Source organism: Glycine soja, chromosome 3 (genome assembly GCF_004193775.1).
Source record: "Glycine soja cultivar W05 chromosome 3, ASM419377v2, whole genome shotgun sequence".
NCBI lineage: Eukaryota > Viridiplantae > Streptophyta > Magnoliopsida > Fabales > Fabaceae > Glycine > Glycine soja.
In genome coordinates, this window is record NC_041004.1 from 9,279,476 (window position 1) to 9,303,839 (window position 24,364).

General features: G+C 31.2%; 1 protein-coding gene and 1 non-coding gene across 2 annotated transcripts; one reads left to right on the plus strand and one right to left on the minus strand.

Moving 5' to 3' along the window:
- The first annotated feature begins 2,279 nt into the window (after positions 1-2,279).
- Positions 2,280-2,373, plus strand: LOC114407947. The gene has a single exon (XR_003665754.1). It is a non-coding gene; the product is annotated as a small nucleolar RNA snoR126 (small nucleolar RNA).
- A 9,802-nt stretch (positions 2,374-12,175) lies between these two features.
- LOC114404930 lies at positions 12,176-23,028 on the minus strand. Its single transcript, XM_028367649.1, has 3 exons — positions 22,984-23,028; positions 12,626-13,189; positions 12,176-12,556 (listed from the first exon to the last, which is right to left on the minus strand). The coding sequence occupies exons 1-3, from the start codon at positions 23,026-23,028 to the stop codon at positions 12,176-12,178; spliced, it is 990 nt and encodes a 329-aa protein (XP_028223450.1).
- Positions 23,029-24,364: the final 1,336 nt, after the last annotated feature.

Consider the following 24,364-nt stretch of genomic DNA (forward strand, 5'->3'; position numbering starts at 1 on the left):
ATATTAAGGTTGAGGTATTTATATATTTATATTTTTGGTAAAAAAACAAAATACCTCTTAATGAATCCGATGACAATTATTGTAGGGGTGAGGGTCACAACTCACTCTTTGAGGATTCACCTAGTGAGTGTGGTGATGGGGCCGCCACTGTGAGATATGGGCTAATCTTTAAGGGACACTCACGAAACAAGATACAAGCGCAAGGCCGTGTAACGCGCTACCACTGATTAGAACCTAATTGAACGCCAATATTGTAGGGGTTGTGTACTAAAGTCCGGTTAAAGAATATGTAGTTCAAGACAATCAAGTCACTACATTTTTCTCGGATGGAAGTTCATAAACACTAGGTATAAGGCTCAAACCCAGAAGGTTCCTTATACCGAAATACAATATCACATGCTCTTACTCTCATGTTTCTATACAAATTATCTTTTAGAAAAATATATCTTAAAATTTTAAATTATGTGGGGGAATGTCGGTGTTTTAATTTAAAATTTATAAATATATTAATTATATTAATTCTATTTTATAAAATAAAATATTTATTTTAGATTTTCTTAAGATTTTGTTTTAATGAGTCAAACTAGTTTGTTAGATTTGTTTTGACAACTGTAGGTTAGTTTCCAATGGTCATATTTCCAACGGTCATATTTTGTTTGTTGCTTAAGGTGATCTGTGCCTATATATTATCTTTCCTCATTTCTAAAAAGGGGACAGAACAACAGTCTCACCTTTTTCTCCCAAAATTTTCTATTTCTTCTCTTATAAAATAATTTATTTCTTGAGAGTAAGAGCATTGGTGTTCATAAGGTTCGGGGATCCTTTCGCTGCACACGATCGGAACCAACGGGTTGTCGTATCTTGGGAGAGGAGCGCAATCAGAATTTCTTACCCGTGCAGTGGGGGCGTTTTCTCTCTAAGGATAGCGTTTACGCGCTTCAACCCAGACTATATCTTTCTTCCCTTAATTTTTTTTCTTGTGCTTATTGTATGTTATAATGCATTATTCATGTGCTGTCAATTAAATTTAATTTACTACTGCTATTTTGTTATTTAATTCAAGACTGTGCATCTTCTTCATATTTATTTTCTTTCATTTTTTATTTTATTTTCCAACAATAATCACATCCACTGGCATACCTATCTCCCTCTCCTACCTAGCAAACACACAAAATCTCAACCACCCAAAAAAAAAAAAATTCTATATGAGAATGCTTTTTGTAGAATAAGTATAATACAAGCACTATTTGTTGGTCAATGGCATGAGCCATTGAACAATAGAGAGAATCTTCTTTGCATTCGCACTGTCACAGTCACAAGAGATACACAAGCCTCAGGATTGAATTAGTCTTTGAAACTATGGATATACATTAACCCAATGAATATTATAGTGTATAATTTATCCATATTCCTTCTCTCATTTATTAGTTACTGCTTACATATCTTAATGGTATCAGAACTTGAATGATCAAACATAACTCTGCCTAGTATCGTATCTATTACATCCCAAACCTAAAATTAGACGAGGAAGGGTGTGTTTGTTTTAGTATTAACAAGTCTCAAACGCTAGTTGAATCCAATGTCACAAGATTCTTGGATTGATCTAAGCATGCATCAAAACGTGTGCCGACTACAAACAAACACATATGAAAACTATATTTTTGAAACTAAGTGTCTAATAGATAGGAGCAATGAATGACTATATTTTTGAAACATAATCATAGTAATACGAATGGGTAAGAAAAACTAACTGGTTTTGAAACAAAATTAACTATAATGAATAACCGATGTTAACCGTGCGATGTTAAATCTAAAAATTGTAGTAGTGTTTGAATGAATGTATTTAGGGTTACTTTTGACAATCTCCCTCCTCTGCTTGAACTTATTAGTTACAGTTTAGATTTAGAGGATATAATGTGAAACAAATCCCTTTCCTAGCAACTGATAAAACAAACAAAGCCATTTCCTAGCTTATTATAGGTGGATTGGTCAAACGAAGGCTTGTATAAACCCCTTGTGTGTGGTTTATTGTGGATACACTTATAGACCCTCAGATTCATCTCATCCATAGCCATATGGTGCACCTTTACTGCATTTTTTTTCTTCTTTTACCCACTTCCTCCTTTTTTGTTTTTTTGTCATGCACCAGAAAAAAAAAAACTTGCTGCTCTTTTATGTTGGGGTGATTTCCAGTGAAGGCGACCCTCCCCCGCAGCATTTTTATTTATTTTTACATTTTTTAATTTGGGTTCTTCTATTGTTCTTTTTAATATGAGCAAGGGTTGTGATGACTGAGAACATTCCTTGATTCTGATAAGGACCAAAGCAAGTTGTTTGGTCTGTGATGACAATGTTTGTGTGTGTCTCAGCCTCTAACATCTCCTTTCAACTTATGTTTAACTGTTAGAACTTAGAACTCATTGCACATCTTTGCTATAAACGATTTAAGTTCATTTATTTCCTTATATGCATTATAAGCTGATTGATACAATGCAACCCTTCTACAAGGAGAAGACAATTGAAAAAACAAATTAAAAAAATGTATGACAAGAAGTCCTTAAAGTTTGGTGTGAAGTGGCAGGGTTGTTAATATAGCATGTTTCTGTTATGCAGTCTCATAGTGTGTTTGGATTAGCTTTATTTAAATTCAATATAAGTTTTTCAGCAACAAACTCTTTCTTGAGCAGTTTTAAAATGACATTCAGGTGTTTGAAAATATTACATACTTATCTCTTGTAATTTGAAATATTATATCATCACAAGTTGCTGAAAAAATGAGAAATCTAATAAACAAAAAAATTATATTTACAGCGGGTAATTATTAAACAGGTTAAAATCTAATAAATGAAAAAATCTACTAAATCTTAATCTTAAAAATTATATTTACAGCGAGTAATTATTAAACAGGTTAAAATCTAATAAATAAAAATAATGGCATATTTTCTTTGAACAATCAAGTTGTTTTTTAATTTATTTTAAATTTAAAAATTGTTAAACTAGACCAAAAACATTTAAAAAACATTTTAGACTGTAAAATTAGCGACCGAATTAGCAACCGAAATTATTATTTTTTAAAACTTTATTATTTAATAGCGACCGACCTTTATTTTAATTTATTTTACAATTAAAATTTAATTTTTTATTAGCGACCAAATTAATAACCAAATCTTATTTTAATTTATTTTATTTAAAAATTAATTACTTGTTAGCGACCGAATTAGCTACCCCAAACCTCGGTTGCTGATTTAGTCCCAAGAAAAATAGCAACCAAATATCTAGCTACCAAATTTTGTGTGCTAGCGACTCAGTAGTTCGGTGGTGAAATAGTAACCAAATGGAAATTCGGTCGCTGAGGGTTTAGCGACTAGGGTTTTTGTGAGGTAAATTATTCGGTTGCTATTTCGGTGGCTAAGAGATTTAGCCAACGAATTTAGGGATTTAGCGACCGAATCTGTCGATCGCTAAAGCATACATTTTTTCTAGTGCCTTAGAGTTCCAATATTCATTGTATTTAAAGTCAAATCAAACAATTATAAAAATTTTGATCGGTTGGATTTTGATTGGATTTCGTAGTTGATGGCAATTGCTCCCCTTTAAGTAGTGTTTTCAAAGCATCACATTCCTAGGGTAATATTTTTTAATACATTCGTAATTAAATTAATAACTCTATCAATTATAATTAATTAATAAATTAAAAATTCTCTTGCCACGTTACTAATTATTTTGGTCAACATTTACATCTTGATGGTCAACAGAAGTAATTTAACATCTCGACCAAAATTGTCCATCTTTCAAATCAAGGATCAAAATTTCAATTTAATCTACATATAATTTAGGAATGACTATTTAATTAACTAAATATTAGAAGATGACTAAATAAAATTAAAAGTTTAATGTTCATGTATTGATAGTGTCGTATAGTTTTATACTGTCATTCAATCATACATCATTATTTGAATTACATTAGGATAAATATTTTAAAAGTTAACAAATTTATCATACATGATAGATTAAGATTGAATACAACTTTTTACACTAAGAGTGTATTATCTTTTTTCTCTAAAATTCAATACCTGAGATTGAATCTTGAGCATACAACTACATTAAATATTTACCGGGAGGATTCAGTCAAAACAAATATTTAGTGAGTTTTACTATTCATAATAATATATTTTACCCCACTCAGGCATGATTGTCTTTGGTAAAATGATATATGTGGTCTATAAATAATAATTTTGATGATAAATACATTTGATTGCAAATTAATTGATCCATATATTGAATATTTGGTTTTCTTAAGTTAATTCATTTGTATATGTTAATGGTACTTGACTACTTGATTCAATAAATATATTTGATTGCAAATTAATTGACCGATATATTGAATTTTTCAAGTTTGCAGTTTCCTGAACAGAGGTTTTGAAAGAGATGGAAACAATTACTTTTACAAAAAACTAAATAAATTGAAACAAACTTGAGTTTAAAAGTTGCAATTAGTATGATATATTTTTTTAGTTCTTGTTTCCTCAACACCAATTTTATGTGTGCACGTGTGAGCTTTTGCCTTTATTAAGAAGTTAATTCAAATACCTGAACCTTTATATATACTATGTTTTAAAATTAAATTTTTTTTCCTAATGAAATTTCAAAGTGGCAGTTGGTCAGAGATAGATAGATAGATAGATAGATAAATAAATAGATAGATAGATAGATAGATAGATAGAGAAGCTTTTTTTTTTTGGGAGGGTTTAGATTGCTTTGAACATTTGGTATTAGAAAGGTTGGTCATGCTTACTGCCTGTATTTGAAAATTTTGCTCTAGAGCATTTTTGGGAGACTTTCTTTGAATGTGGTAATGCTATATGCATATCCCAGGCCAGAAAAAAGAACATAGAAGGGGCATTCTTGGGAAGCATAATAAGATATAATAATGTGACAGAGTAAAAGCAAAAACCAAGTAAGCAAATTGCAGAGGTAATTTTCTTTGTTGTTTGGTTAAAATGATTTTGATGCTTCTGAAAAGTTTTATTGATCATTTTGAGATGTGTGGGAAGAGAGTGTCAATCTGTTGTGAATTGTGATTACACTTTCTTTCTGTGTAATGATTAATCACTAATGATCTGAGTCACATATTTTTTATTAAGCACCTGATTTCATTGAATTTGAAAATGCTTATGTTCTATTGGATGCCGTTAGAAATATTGTTGTTTTCACTTGTTTCTTGATGAACTCGATAATGTTAAATGTTTGATCACTTTTGTATTGGAATTGAAAACTACAACATTTAATCTTATAAAATCTTTACAATGGGTGTAATGCATAAAAATGATCTTCCAAACATTTGATGTTATCTTTTACTGTTGTAGATGTGCTCATCAGGAAACAATATCACCTTATATCATTTTGTTATAGGTTAATTGAGAAAGAAGTGGACCAGGCGGGCAACTAATTTAGCCCATTAAGGGTGTGCTTATGTCAGCAAACCAACAACTGCCTATAAATAGGAATAACTGTAAAGTGTAATCAGTTTAGGAGACTTTTGGAAACTGAGAGGGGAAGAGAGGTACATTTCTCAGGTACACACAAACTCATTCTATTTTAATTGTTTCGTTCTTTTCTTCTTTGCATATGATTTAGATGAAGATTGCAAGATTGTTTCCAGGATTAGGCAAAGATCGTCGTGGACATGGATGGATTCAAGCATCTCGATCTCCAGCAGGTATACACATATTATAAAACCTTTCTAATATTAAATTGTGTGAAAATAACCAACGTGGGTGTTACACTAATTAATTATGCGTTTATTCTAAATCAAGAACCTTAATTTCTTTCAAGGAACAAGAATGTTTGTAACTAAATTACGTTCCAAGATTATGAATCCCCTTCTTTCAATTTCACCGATTAATTAATTTTGTAAATTCTTGGAAAAAGATTTGCACTAATTGCTAATGGATCTCTGGGTCGAATTTCTATATGATTAATTTGGGTTTGTGTTGTTATAATTGCAGTGTGAGAAATTTAAGGAATTTGGAGCACCTGAGTTTCATCATGACTGCGCGAAGGAACTCGAAATTCATAGTGAGTTCAAAGTCTGTTAGGTGGCCCTATTCATAACACGTGTGAAAGGTAAGTGTGCATATAGAATCACATGAAGGTGCAATTAATTAAGGTGATGCATTCTTGCATGCAAAACTGCTCCTTTTGGACCCACTTTGGCCATCCTCATAACCCTAGCGAAATCTACCCTCGTAGGACCATGATTCTACTATGAATTTCGTGTTCCATCCTGCAGCCATGGCTGATAGCAACTCTGGTACCCCCAATTCCTTTAATTTCTCACACTGCAAAAACAACAATCAAAGGCCAAGAATATCAATACATCATATTGAAATTCAACCGGAAGATATATCCATCCATTTGGTATGTGTTTAATTACTACAGAATCTTTAAGTTTATAATTTATCAATTACTTTGTTGCATGCATAACCAAATTTACATACATCATATACAACCAAAGTTGTAACTGTGCCAAACAAATTACGTATATGCAAATCAAGAGGGAAAGAAAGGGATAAAGAACAAGAAAAGAAAATGAAGCAGCTAAAGAAAGAAAGTTATACATTATTATGTGATTGATTCTTATCTTGAATTAAAGAGTCCTTATTGATTTAACAGTGTCGATGTAGGCTTTCAATGCTGATTCTGGACACCAAACGAGCTTCATGGTGTGTGACTGTGTGTGAGTGAGTCTTTCTTTTTGTTTCTTTCTCTCTAGCTGTGCACAGTTATATATCTTCAATTTCTGAGTTTTTTTGGATATCTTGTGAGGGTGATTAATAGAGGTAGTGAGGGGACACTTTGGCATACGGGGTAGAGTTAGGAATATATATATATATATATATATATATATATATATATATATATATATAGTAGGCAGCTTGATTTCTTAGTTTTTTTCTTCTCAATATGCAACTTAAAAAAAAATTAGTCGTGTCTGTTAGTTGTGGCCCATAAGAAAATATTTATCGAGGAACAAGAAAGGAGCTTCCATATAAACTTGATCATGCAAAGAAAAGGGTATGTTATTTCTCTACTCCATATCTATGCCTATAAGTTTGAACTTGAATTGATTTGAGAGTGAAAATTCTTGTAGATGACATTTTCCATAGTCATGGTGCTCGAAGACTGACATAAAATGATTACATTTTTTTATCAAGATTGTAAGAGACACTTCATTGTCACATCTAAATTTTGGTATGCGGAATAAATTGAAATAAAAATAACTTTAATTTAATAAAATATTACATTCAATATTAAATAATGTTCATATATTTCTCTGGTGAATAATGTATTACTGATCACATTAATTTTTTTCCTTTATTATTTTTTTAAAGTTGTAGTGGTGTAATGATTTAGGAAGTTATTAAATAATTTTAGTTATAAAAAAAATTAAATTCATTTGTTCGAATTATCATTCATTAGAACAATATATTGAGGTAAATAATGTAATGGCGGCCTTTTTAAAGTATGTTTGTTCAAACCAGCTACTCTCTCTATTAATCTTCCTTTAATGTACATGTTATCAATTTTAAAATATGTACTACTTACGAGTTATAATAGTTCAGAGTTGAAAAAAAAAAACAAGACATCGTGCCTTTGTTTCTCCCTCACAGAATGTAACTTAAGAAGCTAACATTATATGAAAAATATGTGTTTTGTATAATAGTAAATTGGTCTATAAGTAAACTAAGGAATTTGTTTCAACATACAATTTTGACTTAAATAATTTTTTATTGTCAGTAAAATACATCGTCTTGATTTTACTACTTAAATTAATATTGTTTCTATTTTAGTACCACATACTTTTTATATTTTAATACTCACTTTTATTGAAAGATTCATAAATGATTTATAATTAATGATGTGATACTTTATCCTTATTAAATGATATGTAATTGATGATATGATACTTTATTAATTTGTTACGACATCATTTAATGAAATTTTACTTATCATATATATACTAAAATATATCTTAACATAAAAATGTAAAATACAAAAATAAAAAAGAATGACAATTTTAAGTAATAAAATCAAAATGAAATATTTTTCCGGTAGTAAAATGTTAGTTAAGCCAATAATTTTGTTATGCCTTCAAATGTGCATAATGTGGACCGCAAATCTAATTGTTAGCATGATTGAAATCCAAATGAAACCACTTTTGAGATTAGAATAATAAAATACTATTGGTTTATTGGTATGTTTGAGTTCATATTCAGTGTAAGGTGGCACGCGTACTCATGCTAATTGAACATACAAACCTAAAATATAGGTTTTTTATCTATTGGATAAAGTCGGTTAGACCACTCATACATATATTGCATAAGAAGATGAAGGGTAAGCTTTAATATCTTTTTAGTGTGCAGCCCTCTGTTTTTTCATTCCATAAGAAAATCAAGACAATTGAATATTATAGATTGGATTTAACACTTTACTATTAGATTGACTATACCAATAATATTTGAAGTTAAATAGTAACAAATTACAAGTGTAAATAGTGTAATGAATTGTTTCGAGCACAGACACACAGTTTAATCTAAAACTAAGAAAAATGTTGATTTGAAACTGAAAAACTAATTTTTTAGAATACAATTCAGTTAAAAAAATAGTTAGCTCGATTAATAGAGCATTTTGATTCGAACTTTTACAACTTTTTTCAATTAAGTTTGGTTCGAACGAATTGTTTTCAGTTCGGCTTAATTCTCACACAATTCAATTCACTTTTTTTGTCCGTCCCTATTCTAGCAGCATACATGAAAATTTCAAGTGAACTTTATTTTACATAAACACCCCTTATAGCATGTGCTTAGCCTATATATCATACAATACAAGGTAAATTTAATAGGAAAGGTTTTTTTTTTTCACCAAAGCACTAGCGTAAAATATTTATTAATTTTATTAATGATTAAATTTTAATCATCAGGATCATTTTTATCAAACATATTTTTTTATTTATAAAATTTGAGCTTGAAATCTTACTTAAAGTTTAGGAAATCGAATTTAACTCATTATCATTCATACTTATGACTTCTTGATATTTAATTAAAAAATTAAATATAAGATATCATCTCCGAGATTTATTTTTGAACTGTCATGGATAGATTTTCTTAAATGTAAAAAAGCAATTGAATATAATTAAAGATACATTATAGATTTTTGTAAGAAGCAAAATGAAATGCTATTAATATAGAGATGGAGTGGAGTACAAGATGGAGTGGTGTACAAAGACGATATATTATAACTCATTCATTGCATAGATTTATTTAAATATAAAAAAATATAGTTTGGATACATTGTATTTATCTTTCTATTTTTTGGCTATCATTTGTCTTTTTCACTCTATTTTTCTTGCACTAAACAAATGATAACTGGGGTTAGTTGCAACTGTATTCATTTACAAGCGTAAGGTGATGGGGTAAGAGAGGAGGGTGGACAATAAGTTCAATCTTTCTTTTCTCGTACCACCATATAATTAATTATGTTGAGAATACCATAGTTAGAGAGAGAACTGTCAGGAAATTTGAGTAAAAGTAAAAAAAATGATAGAAAATTAGAAGAAAATATTTACACCAAGCAAAAAAAAAAAAATAAAGACATTTTCACTGTAAATGTCATCACTATGAGAGAAAATCGAGAGAATGCAACAATTAGCAATATGTTGTCTGAACAAACTAAGAAACAAATCCATAAAGCTAAACTATACAGCTCTATGATTTACCATGTACTCTATCCAGATTTATTACTATGATAACTATTAGACATTCACTATACAAGGTAGTTTGTTACTAAGGTCATAAAAAAAATGATCAAATGTGTAGTTGTGTGTGCAGACAAGTTTTTACTTACTTAGAGGAATGCACATATACAAACGGTATACGGGTCCATTTGGATGCAGCCCAAAATATCTTTTACCATCTTATCTACTAGAAAAAATCTTTTACCATCTTATCTACTAGAAAAAAATCTTTTATTTTTTTTTAAGAGTGTTTGGTTATTAAATTTGTTTTTAGCTTTTATAAAAGTAAAAGCTTTCAACAAATCTTTTTTTGAAGCTCAGATTTCCCGTTTGTGAAATTTTCTTTTCGGGAATCTGTTCCCTAAATAATGCTTGGACAATTATGTCCTCAAAAAATTTCAAAATGACAAAGCATGCCCTCCTCATTTTCTAAACCCTCAAAATTTCTCTCTCTTGTTCCTCAAAATTTCTCTCTCGTGTTTCCAATCATCCTTTGTCATTCTTTCCGATCATCCTTCGTCATCTCTTCTTCTTCCTTTGTTAGCATCACAGGTTAACCAATTCTTCATTAATTTCTTTTTCTTCTCATTAAAGTTTGAATTGTTATGGATTAGGGTTATGCTTTTGTTTGTTTCATTAAGCTTGTGAGATGTCTCTCAATCATGTTCTGGTGAAAAGAAAGAAAGCAGAATGGTGTGATAAAATACTGAGATTATGTTGAAAGTGTGCATAGAAGAGATGAATGCTGAAAATAAACCTCACAACCACTTCACTAAGCTTGGTTGGGCAAATATTGCAGAAAAGTTCAATAAGGCAACAAATTTGAGATATGAATATAAACAATTTAGAAATAGGTGGGATTCTCTGAAAAAGGAATGACAATTATGGGCTAAGCTTATTGGGAACGACACAGGTCTTGGCTAGGATGGGGAGAAGAAAACCATATAATTAATTTACAAGCGTAAGGTGATGGGGTAAGAGAGGAGGGTGGACAATAAGTTCGATCTTTCTTTTCTCATACCACCATATAATTAATTATGTTGAGAATACCATAGTTAGAGAGAGAACTGTCCGGAAATTTGAGTAAAAGTAAAAAAATTGATAGAAAATTAAGAAAATATTTACACCAAGCAAAAAAAAAAAATAAAGACATTTTCATTGTAAATGTCATCACTATGAGAGAAAATTGAGAGAATGCAACAAATTAGCAATATGTTGTCTGAACAAACTAAGAAACAAATCCATAAAGCTAAACTATACAGCTCTATGATTTACCATTTACTCTATCCAGATTTATTACTATGATAACTATTAGACATTCACTATACAAGGTAGTTTGTTAGTAAGGTCATAAAAAAATGATCAAATGTGTAGTTGTGTGTGCAGACAAGTTTTTACCTAAGCAGAGGAATGCACATATACAAACGGTATACGGGTCCGTTTGGATGTAGCCCAAACGATCTTTTTTCCATCTTATCTAGAAAAAAATCTTTTACCATCTTATCTACTAGAAAAAGATCTTTTATTTTTTTTAAGAGTGTTTGGTTATTAATTTTTTTTAGCTTTTATAAAAGTAAAAACTTTCAGTAGATCTTTTTTTGAAGCTCAGATTTCCAGTTTGTGAAATTTTCTTTTCGGGAATCTGTTCCCTAAATAATGCTTGGACAATTATGTCCTCAAAAAATTTCAAAATGACAAAGCATGTCCTCAAAATTTCTCTCTCTTGTTCCTTAAAATTTCTCTCTCGTGCTTCCAATCACTTCATCATTCTTTCCGATCATCCTTCGTCATCTCTTCTTCTTCCTTTGTTAGCATCACAGGTTAACCAATTCTTCATTAATTTCTTTTTCTTCTCATTAAATTTTGAATTGTTATGGATTAGGATTATGCTTTTGTTTGTTTCATTAAGCTTGTGAGATGTCTCTCAATCAAGTTCTTGTGAAAAGAAAGAAAGCAGAATGGTGTGATAAAAATACTGAGATTGTGACACCCTCTAAACTAAATGTGACACCCTCTGCCCTTACAATTATAACTAACTAACTAAATAAATCATACAAAATTTATTTAAAAGTTTATAAACACAAAAAAGAAAAGAAGAAAAAAAAACATAAAAAAATAATTAATAATTTTTCTTTAAACATATTTAATTTAAATCAATTCAAAAGGAGAAAAGGTTCACATCCACTTAGTGAAAACATAATAGAATTTTTTTTTTGAATAAAAGATAAAATTATCCCGGCTCAAAACAAGGTCGTCCACTATAAATAAATAATAATTAAAAAAACTGAAATAGAAAAGTATAATGCAATTATATCATTCAGTAAATCATAATATGCGAAACACTCTCCCTGTGGTCCTTGGTAGTCCACTCTGGTTATTCTAACTTCCACTCCTCTTCTCCCTCCTTGGATATGGGCAACTGGTACTGAGGTGGCCTTTACCTTGGTAGTTAAAGCAAGTCACCTCTCTATCTCTGCACTCACGAGCAATATGCCCAAGCCGACCACACTTCCCACACCTGAGTGGTGTAGTAACAATAGCATGAGCACCACTACCTCTACCCGCAGGCTGAGACACCCTGTTAATTGGCTGAGAACTCCCACCAACTGGTTGAAGTCCTCCACTGGTCCTTTGTCCTCCATAATGGTTTCCATATTTCCCGGGAGGGGCAGAATATGGCTTAGCACGATTGTGAGTCACGTGCTTCTTCTCTTTCCCATGACTAGCATTGACATTCCTGTAAAAAGCAGCCTTTTCCCGCTAATCTTCATCAAAGATTCTACACATGTTGGTCAACTGTGCAAAGTTGTGAATACTGTGATAATTTACCATCATCTTTACTTCTGGTCGAAGGCCATTGACAAATTTCACACATTTGGACTTCTCCCTAGCTTCCCCCTGATAATGAGGAAAATACCTTACAAGGTTCTCAAACCTCGCCGCATACTCTGCCACCGTCATACTTTCCTGTTTTAGCTCGAGAAACTCCATCTCCTTCCTATTCTTCACATCTTCTGGAAAATACTTCTCTAGAAAAGTTTGTCTGAAAGTCTCCCATTGGACAACAACACCACCTGCTCCCTCTAGACGTGGGCGAGTGTTCTCCCACCAGTACTCCGCCTCATCTGCTAGCATGTGAGTAGAAAACATCACCTTCTGATGGTCCTGACACTCCATCACCCGAAAGATCTTCTCAAAATCCCTCAACCAAGCCTCAGCACCCTCAGGATCATAACCCCTTTTGAAAGTAGGTGGGTTGTTCCTGTGAAAGCGATCTAACCCATGGTACATAGTTACTCCTCCACCGCCTCCCTGATTGGCCATAACATGCGCCAAGTTGTTCAAGGCCTCGGTAAGAAGTCGTTCTCGCTCATTTCTCGCAGCCGTTACTTCCTATATCACACAAGAAACAAAACTTTGAAAAAAAAATACCAACACAATAAAGTACACCTCTAATCAAACAAAACAAACACAACGCAATCAGAGTACACAAGGAAACACAGAAAGCTCATAACACACATAGCTGAAAGGTCCGACCTGCTCTAATACCACTAAATGTGACACCCTCTACCCTTACAATTATAACTAACTAACTAACTAAATAAATCATACAAAATTTATTTAAAAGTTTATAAACACATAAAAGAAAAGAAAAAAAAAACATAAAAAAAAATTAATAATTTTTCTTTAAACATATTTAATTTAAATCAATTCAAAAGGAGAAAAGGTTCACATCCACTTAGTGAAAACATAATAGAATTTTTTTTTGAATAAAAGATAAAATTATCCCGGCTCAAAACAAGGTCGTCTACTCTAAATAAATATTAATTAAAAAAACTAAAATAGAAAAGTATAATGCAATTATATCATTCAGTAAATCATAATATTTGAAAATCATAATATGTGAAGTAAAATCCCATGCCCCAATGTCACACTTATCAGAGCATATCCCTATCACAGACTAAGTCTCTCCATCTCTAACATGTGACTCACCATATGAAGGCTCACCTGAAACAAAGTGACAATCAGCCCAAACACAAACACACACCGGGAGTAAGTTATCACATTCGTATATAATAAAACATTAGAGCGTGTGAAACATATAATTCTTAAAGCTGAATTTATATAAATAACATTACCGCACAACATCGCACACATTATTCACACCCATTCAAGTTCACCCACTCCATAAAATAACTTCAACCACAATTGTTAACTCAATGAAATTCAAATACAAGCGTTATGCAACAATTATACTAAGACTCAAGCCTATATGCAATGTGGTACCATGTCAGTGAAAAATAACACCGGGACACTTAGGAGTACATGACAAGACACACCACACAATGGGTATACTCGGTCACTCTCACTTAGTAACATCATAAGGTGACGAGTCAGGGTTACTCTGTTTTGTGAGAATGCCCCAATCACATGGGATCAACATAGGCTTAAAGGAGCACTCAAACCGAGTATCTTTACTCCCAAGGCCTAGACTCCGAAGAATCCATTTGGGCCTCACCTTCCTGATTCAGGTCCAACCCCTAAAATATTTTTTTTTGCACGCAGACACTGTTTATGAGTTATATAATACCCACGACCTCACTCCTATATTTCAAACATATTTAACAAATTGCGCTACAGTTTAACCCTTTAGGATCCTAACTAGGAATCCTACAATTTCCTTTAAACACTGCGCATAAAAGTTCTCTCAAGGTAAACACTGGTCGAGTTATTATATAACTCATAACTCACAAGACAAGTAATATCACTACAAATATCAATCACACACTCATTCACAACCATATTTCATGTCTACAGTTTAACATTTCACACTTTAACTAATTACAAAATATACTCAACAATTAAATAACAATGTATCATAATACTAATAACATACAATATTTAACTTCAAGACTTATAAACAAATAACTGTAAAAATACACGTGAAACATATATATATATATATATATATTAATTTATACGTAGTTAACGTAAATATATTAAAATATAAACTTATTAATCTATGTATATATAATATATATATTAACTTAAGCGGTACATTAACTTTTCAGCGTAAATGTACATGCATATAAATATAATATAACAAAATATTAACGTAAACGTACATATTATATATATATATATATATATATATATATATATATATATATAACATATAAAATGTATTATAAAATAATCACAATAATATCAAACATATCATTAAGTAAATACAAATTATATATAACAATAAAATATATACTCATATTGATTTATATAAACAACATGTATGCCTATATTCTAAACATATTTCAACTAAGTTACTAACATCAAGAAAATGCCTAATTACAATGTGAATACAACTTTAGTTAATTTCTTTAAATGATTTTATTCAATTCAATTATCCAACAATCCCTACACATATTAATTTCATGACAAGAAATCACCCAGGTAAAAAAAATATAAAGTTTGTGAAATAAGAGTATCAATATATATGTACAGGTATACACTGCGGTGCGAAAATAAAATAAAATAAAAATGAACAAGATTGAAACGCCAAGATATCTGGTATAAACAAAATCACCATCACACAATTTTTATGCTAATTATAAAGAATTCTAATTCCTATGGTACACACCAAACACAGAAACACATCAATTCTACAACAAACTCGTATCAGAACACCAATTAGTTCATCAAACACACTCAATCCGCGATTAAACATGAAAACATAATTAAACTTCATAAACACCCAAAAATAACCCAAAAATTGATCCTCTAAGGATCCCTACACATGTTTATTCTAATCCCCAAGCGTGAATAACTCATCCCTTACCTCGATGTAGTCGCTTAAATGTTCTCCGTTAGTAATTGTGGCGTCTCTGGTGCTCTCTAGAGCTCCACCTCTGATTGTTCTGTTAGGGTTCTTGTGCGTTAGAAAAAGAAGAAAGGAACAAAATGTGTTTTCTAAAAGCTGCTCTAGGTTAATATTTGGTTTATATAGTGGGAATTTATGACCTAATTATTTTTTTTACTTACTTATTTATTAATTTATTAATTTCTTATTTATTTATTAAAAGTTACGGCTGTTACAGAGATTATGTTGAAAGTGTGCATAGAAGAGGTGAAGGAGAATGCTGGAAATAAACCTCACAACCACTTCACTAAGCTTGGTTGGGCAAATATTGCAGAAAAGTTCAATAAGGCAACAAATTTGAGATATGAATATAAACAATTTAGAAATTGGTGGGATTCTTTGAAAAAGGAATGACAATTATGGGCTAAGCTTATTGGAAAGACACAGGTCTTGGCTTGGATGGGGAGAAGAAAACCATTGCTGGTAGTGATGAATGGTGGGAAGCCAAAATTCAGGTATGTATTATTCAACCAAAATAGAGTTTTTGTGGAGGCCAACTCTTTTGTTTTTTATGTGTGATTCTGTTTCAATGAAAGAATGATTAATAGTTTATCTTGGAATTCCGATAAAAAAAATAGATAATCATGAAATTGAACAATGTGTTTTAATTACAAAGATTCTTGATCTATGAAAAAAAAAGATTAATTCTTGATTTTAGAACAAAACAATTACGCACATTTAGTTTATGTAACACACATTTTTTCACACAATTTAATATCAGAAAGGTTTAATCATATGCTTACCTGCTAGAGAGATGCTTGAATCCATGTCCACGATGTTATTTTTCAAACCCTGGAAATTAAAATTATTGAATTATGCTTGAAATTATTCGTCGTCTAAATCATATCCATACAGAAAAATGAACGAAAAAAAAATTAGGAGTGTATACTTAAGAAAACTTTACGTGTTCTCCATTCTCCTTCTTCAGGCTTTGATGGTTGTCCTACTCATTATGATACTTCTAGTTCTAAAGAAATGCAAGTCGATCTCCCCATAGTCTTGGATATATAAAAGATACAAAGATAGCATGAGGTTTATAATTATCTTATCTATTTCTATTTTCAATTGATTAATATATTTATTAATAATTAGAAAATGTTTTTTTACATATTTCATGGTTTTAATTAAGAATTTTAAGAAACAGTGATAATATCTTTTTTTATTTTCTTTAAAATATGAAATAAAGTTATAATAATGAGAATTTTTTATAGTTATTCAAAAATAAACTAAAATAGAAAAAAGAAGAGACAGTAAACGCACGACCTATGTTTTCAAGATAGAGGGAGCACAAATAATTTATTTTACAGGAGCTTAAAAAAAGAATTAATAATGACAACAAAAATTATTATTTTTTTATTTTTTTAGATAAAAAAATAAAAACGAATTTAAGAACATGACACAGTTTTTTGTTATTTTTTTATGTGTGTGTGTGTGTGTGTGTGTGTTTATCAAATATTTGAAAATAATAATATTGATTTATTTAATATCATCAACATAATATTTTTAAATTGACTAATATAAATTAAAAAATATGAGATTTACCATAATAATTTGAATCATGCTATTTCCTATAATGTGATCATTAATATCATAAACATAAATAAAAAAGGTAAAACAAATAACCATGTATTTAAAAGTAATATTTTAATAAGTTCAAAGTTTCAATCCTTACAACTAGAAAAATGCTATTTAGCAACCGAAATTAATGACCGAAAAATTTTGGTGTCCGGCAGCGACCGAAGTAGAGACCACACTATTATTGGTGCAATTCACGACTGAATTTGCGACCGAATTTGATAATGATGCCTACCGTGTGTCAGCGACTGAATTAGCGACCGAATTTGAAGGTCGCTGAAGGCTTCGGTGGCTATTTCGATTGCTGTACATGTAAAAAAACAAAAGTACTTTAGCCATCGAAGTAGCGACCGATATGTAGTTGAAGACAGCAACCGAATAGATTTCAGTCGCAATATCAAGGTTATAGCGACCGAACATAATTCGATCACTATACGTATTTCTGTTTCAAGATTAGTGACCGAATTAGCGACTGAAATGTCATTTGTCTATGTATGTGAAGTAACAAAAATTTTATATATTATAAATCGTAATAAATATATAATATACTTAAATATATTTTATACCAGAAAACTATTGAAATTAGTATATTAGTAATATTTTTCAATTAAGAAAATACTATTTAAATTATTTGATTAAGATCAATAAGCCATACTTATCATTGGTCTTTTAATTTGTGTTTTTTACAAAATAAATATTTAAAAATGACAATAAATACACTTTATATTCTGAAAAAAAAAATATATGATAATCAAAATATATAAAATTAAGTAATTCAAAATATAAGGTATAAGTGTAACACCAATTATTCAATAAGTTTAAATATGACATAAGTAAAATTTATGCATTGATGAAGACCCAATTTGACTTTAGTACAACATGTGCATTGAGCAAGGCCCAATAAGATGCAATGTGTAACATATGCATTCACTAAAATCCAAATTTACTTTAATTTAAGGCTTTTTAATTGCAAAATACATCCCCTTATTTGACCTATTTTACCAAATTAGCCCTCCTATTTTTTTAAGAGAAAAAACTATATTTATTTTCAAATTTAAGTGTTTATTTAAAAACTAGGCCCGCGTGACGGATGCGGACCAATGTATTAAGTTCGTGTAAGAGCGGTCCGTCTGCTACCAATGTGGGCTTATGTGGGGCGAGTCGGCCGCTTACCCACTCCTAATTTTCACCGTTGATGGTAAAATTTCAAAAAATGATTATAATAAAAGGTTGATTAACATTTTTCTTAAAAAAAACTCTTTAAAAAAGCTTGAGGAAGGACAAGAACCATGATGTTTAGAATGAGAAACACACTCCTTTATGACGACATCAAAGTGTTCATTTGAATATTTCGTGCAAAATATAATATTAATAAAAAATTTATGCAAAAATAGTTCAAATTCAATTTTTTTATTTATTATATTTTTATAATCTTATATATTATATTTTAAAATATAACATATAAGATTAAATTCTATTTTTACATAAATTAGAATATGTATATTTATATAAGTTTTTTATTTTATATATTATATTTATCTTTTAAAATTATGTTTCTAATTTAGTGACAACATTTTTTATCTATATTAAAAAATTCATGTTGTTTATTGTAATATAGATAAAACATACTGTCAGTAAATTACATAAATAAATATTTTTAAAATAGAAAATATTCTCATTTTATTTACTATATAAATTAATTTCAGTTCTCACAATTGAATTAAATAACATATATATAATGCCTACCAACATTGCTTGTTTTAGCATTGCTGTGAAATTTTATCAAACATTTCTTCTCCCCCAAGACCCCAACGCTTTCTTTTCTTCTCTCTCGATGTTTCCAGTTCCACTTTCATGGCAAAGCTTTTCATTCCATCAAAATCACTTTGAGTCTCACATGAAATTATAAAATAATGTTCACATATCCATTAGCTTCTCATTGATAGTTCCTAATCCTCAAATCAACTGTATTTTAATTTTCTCTCCTTTTTATTCTTTTTTCTTTTCTGTCAAGTTGTTGTGATCCATATAGGTTCTAGGTAGTAATTTTTAAGATTCCTTGTATTTTGATATTTTAAAGAGTGAATTTTTAAGCTCCTAGAATCTCCATTTGGGTGCAGGAAATAATCTTCATCCATCCTTTCTTCATGTATTTCTCTCTAAGGAAAAGACAAGAGTTGGAATCATTTTCGGTTTTGAAGAGTAAAGATAGGTGGGAAAAGATAAGGATTTTCCTAATCCTATAATTTTCAATTTGCATGCGAATTTGATTCTTAGAGCACTAAGTCTCTCTTTGTCTAATTGGTTGCCGTTGTTAGTCTAATACATATTTTGAACCTGTTTTTGATTTGTATTGAGCCCCATGCCCCAATTTTGTTCTGTAAATATGAATTTATGAACAGCCATGGTAATTGCCTTGGTGTTAAAACAAAGTTGGCCAAGGACTAGTGTCATAAAGCTTATTAAAATTCATATAATTTATTTTCTTGAATTTCTTGCTGTTGGTGAATTTATAAAATTAAGAGGTTTTCATGCAGGGATTTCCCATATGTCTAATGCATGATATATGATTTTAAGTGACGATATTATTGTTGCTCTAAGTTCCAAGTAGAGTAGGAGCCTTGCAAGATTGACCAGCCAAGTATTGAGAAGCCTTGCAAGCCTTTAGGAGGATGCATTAGAGTGGTATAGGTCAACATCGAAATTGTAGATGATAGTGATTGTTAGCAATATGCTCGAAACCCATACAAGCAGGCCCAAGAGGAATACGGCGTTAAAACAAATCATATATTAGGCATGAAAATATAAAAAGCAGCCTTCCTTTGCTCGACTATATATGAGTGTGTGATGAAAATTTATTTAAAATCATATTAGTTGATGAAAATACTTAAATATGTAGGTACGTAATTCCTTCTTTAAGATAAATAAATAATTAGTTCCACCATATCATGAATTTTTTTTAGTTTCGTAGCATTATATTTGGTAAACTATACTTGATAACATTTTTTGCCCACTAAGATATAAATTCTTTTGTATTGCTTGAATACGTGCCATCCTGTTATATATGATTATCTTTGCATGTTATTATATCTCCAACTCTATAACTTTTAGGCATAAGCAAGAAGTTATGTTCTTTCTTCGTGTTTTAAAATATTTTAGAATTGTGTTGATATATTATTGTTTTAAAATATTGTGTGCGCTCTGTAATTAATTTTACTTGCAAGCTAAAGTTTTGCATTGTTGCACTTATTAGTTTGATACCTTGCTCCTTTTCTTAGGTATATGCTGTTTTGGCTAGTTATTTTGAGTGCAGAATTTGTGTTTGCTTACTTTCTTCAGGTTAGTGATACATAGTCCTGGGATTAGTAGATATACATTTGGAATTATACATAATTTGTTTGTGTGTATGAAGGTACATATAGTGGTGAGCATATATGCATGTATGATTTATTGTCTTATTTGTGTAGTTTGTAGATCAGGCCTCTAGTGGACCAAACAATGGCTATTATAAAAGAGGATAATATAAATTATGTTTGTCAAATTCTTTTTTAAGAGTCACTGGATTTGTCAAATTATAAAAGAGGATAATATGAATTTGCTAGTAGAAGGGATTTGAATCCACAATCTCGCCCTTACCTTGTCCCTTCAACCACCAAGCAAACCTATCTATTGGATTTTTATATCTTGACATAGATCTAAAAGAGAAAAAACTGAATGGGCCTGGCTGATTATTTTAGGGTGTGTTTGGAAATCTTTTTTTTATCCATGTCAAATGGATGTTTTACACTTCCAATGCTTAAACATAGAAACAAGGTTAATGTTGGATTGGTGATGAATAATATCCAAACACATTTGTCTTTCATAAAGAAGTGTGTTTGCAATTTGTGCTGACAGAAGTAAGACTATAGATCTTATGTTTACCTATTGAATTGCTAGTTATGATCTTTCACTATTAGAAAATACACTTTCAACATCGGTTATTTACGACATTCTACATCGGTTTTAAAACCGATGTTGAAAGTACTGATGTTGAATGTATTATTGTTAACATCGATTTTTAAAAATCGATGCTAACATCGGTTTTTTAAATAACCGATGTTATATATAAAGAACTACAGCAAAATAAGTGTATACATGATGAATGTTGACATTGGTTTTGATATAAAACCAATGTTAACTAATAGATTAACATCAATTTTCTAGAAAAACCGATGTTAACTAATAGATTAACATCGGTTTTTTATGTATAACCGATGTGAACGTTCATCATCTATACACTTATTTTGTTGTAGTTAGTTATATATAACATTGGTTATTTATAAATAACCAATGTTAACGTTTGTATATTAGCATCGGTTATGTATAAATAACTGATGTTATTAGAAATAACCAACATCAATTTATTGAAAAACTGATGTTAAGGTGTATGTTGACATCGATTTTTCTAAATAACCGATGTTGTTTACTATATTAACATTGGTTTTTATTAATAACCGATATTGTTTTCAAGTTTTTTTATATAAAATTTATGTTTTTACAATAAACCCAAAATTGTACCTGTAAAATGCAATTTCAGACCCAATTCACAACAAATAAATATTTTATTATGCTTTCAAGCAATTTTAATCACAATAAACAAAGAATAATTGATTTATTATTAACAACTATCAACAAATTAATTCAATGTTCAAATAACATAGGAAATGGCAAAAATGTTACACCAAAGTAAACTAAGCTAAACTTAATGTCCTTAAATCCTAGCTCTGAGCTCTAACTCGGAGATAATAATGTCCCCACTGGATCCGAAGCGCCTTTAATCTCTCTGGCTCCAATGGTCTAGGATCATTAAAATAATGCATGATGAAATAAATGATAAGTTAATAATGTAATACAAATTACAAAAATAAATCGAATTTGTTTGAAATAAATGTACCGCTTTCCAGTTATTCCTAAAACTTCCTAATATGATGGTGGACATCCAGTGCATGACATAATCACCGCACTCAGTGCTTCCTTTTTGTCTATTACACTAAATACATAATGAAATTTGGATATTAATTAAATAATTAGTGTACCCACACATAAGAAGTATATATAAGTGGAAGATTTACGTAAATGACGTACATTGACGACAATCCACCTAGCAACAACCTTTGATTTAGGTTGTGGAGCATCATCAAGACCTTTTAAAGCACTGTACCAGACGAGTAACAATTAAAAATTGATGTTGTTGACGTATTTCAATGCAAATGTATTGAAAAGAATACTGACCTGTTAATTATCCCCTTAAGGTAGTTGTATGGCCTGTTATGCAATGAACAAAACCAGACAACTAGGTATTTCATGGGCAGGATGACCACCATCTGCCACTGTCCGCTGTAGTGGAGACAAATATGGGTTAGTATATTAGTAAACATTAATTAAATTCAGTTATTTTTTGTGACTTACCCATTCAAGTAGGCTCCAAGGTAGACATTGCGTTTTGAACTCTGCATCCAACTCTTTATGTATCTTTTAGCCTCAAACTGCGATTGCCCAGACCTCTAAATGGACTGTGGCTCTAGGAATCCATACAGATCAGAATTCTCCGCTCGCATACTTGTTTCAGTCAGATTCTTGTTTATATTAAGTCAAAGTTAAATATTTATGAATTGAAAGTAATAACTTAGGTAATTAAAAGTAATCTAAAATGACTTACAGAATCCATAATGTAACACCGATATGCTGAGCCATTGACCACCATGTACGATTTCGAAGAGGTCTTCATGCTTTATGTAGAGTGGGAAGTTTGGATTAAAGACCCCGAACACGGGGACATCCCATGTAACCTGGTAAGGCCTCAAGAAAAGCTCTGGGATGGTCAATGTCATCAGATAAAGCAGATTATCGACCTCTGGATCTGGGTTTTGAGGTGGTTTTTCCGGAGACACAACCGTCTATTCATGAAACAAAGTTAAATGGCCTAATTTGAGGCATATTGAATGAATTAATTAAAAAAGAAGAAACATATAGTAAGAGTAAAGTACCTGCTATGATAAATGCTTGACCAGGTGTGTTAGCCAAGCAAGGAAGGTGTGAATTGTCTGCCCCACTAAGGAAACCTCATCAGTGGGTACAGGAACGGGAACATCTGGATCTTTAACCTCCTCCACACCCACCTGTGCTTCGATGTATAAGCCGCACTTGTCTGAGTCACCCGTCTCAGGATTGTTTCCTGAGGGATCAACATAACTCTCCTTTGTGCTTACTCGAGGACCTGAGGGACCAACCAGAGGCTCCAGAGGTGGCGTAAGTCCCTGAGATTGCATCTGGGACTGAAACTGGGACTACATCTTGCTGAACGATGCCATGAGCTGTCGAGTCACTTTTTCTGTGATCGACTCCTCTAACTGGTCCCTGATTTGCTGGGTTAGCTGCTGCAATTCTGCAGGAGGCAATGAGGAAGAGTTGCAGGACGTCCGTGGAGCCGATCCGAAGTATTTCTTGATGGTGACACTGACTCCAGCAGCACGGACACATCTAGGGTGCTCTGGACGTCCAATAGCAGTAGTGAGAACATCCTGATGTCCTTGGGGGACGAAGGATCCCTGTGACGCCTGCTCCTCAAAGGAATCCTGCACAGAAAAGGCACATTTTCACATGGCATTCACAAAATAAAGAAATATAATTCTAATGGTTAGTTGAAAATGACTTGCGATCTTCTCAGCGATTTCCTTTGCAGCCTCAGTCGTCATCTCCCCTATTTTCTTGGTGCGGGCCATCTTCCACTTCACGTGGCGTCTGACGGGGGATGGAGGGTCAATGACGCCATCAACGCTTCCTGATTGTGCAGCTTCCTCCAGCTTCTTCCTGGTCTTCTCAGCCAGGAGCTTATGCTCTAAATATTCATAACCCCCACGAGACAAAACATGGGGGGGTAGTGTTCTACTTCTGGATGACCTTTGCCTTTTTCCGCACATCTTGCAAAAATAAAACAATAATCTTTCAAATTGCTAGAATGAATTATAATAAGTTAATGTTTTTTGAAAAACAACTTAAATGGCAAGCTACATACCTCCCAAGAAGGGTCTCTGCAAGTC

Coding starts and splice junctions, on each gene's coding strand:
- LOC114404930 (XM_028367649.1), bottom strand. CDS start 23,028: ATGGTGGTCAATGGCTCAGCATATCGGTGTTACATTATGGATTCT. Junction 13,190..22,983: donor GGTGTTACATTATGGATTCT/GTAAGTCATTTT, acceptor TGTGTGATATAG/GAAGTAACGGCTGCGAGAAA. Junction 12,557..12,625: donor GACCAGAAGTAAAGATGATG/GTAAATTATCAC, acceptor GATGAAGATTAG/CGGGAAAAGGCTGCTTTTTA.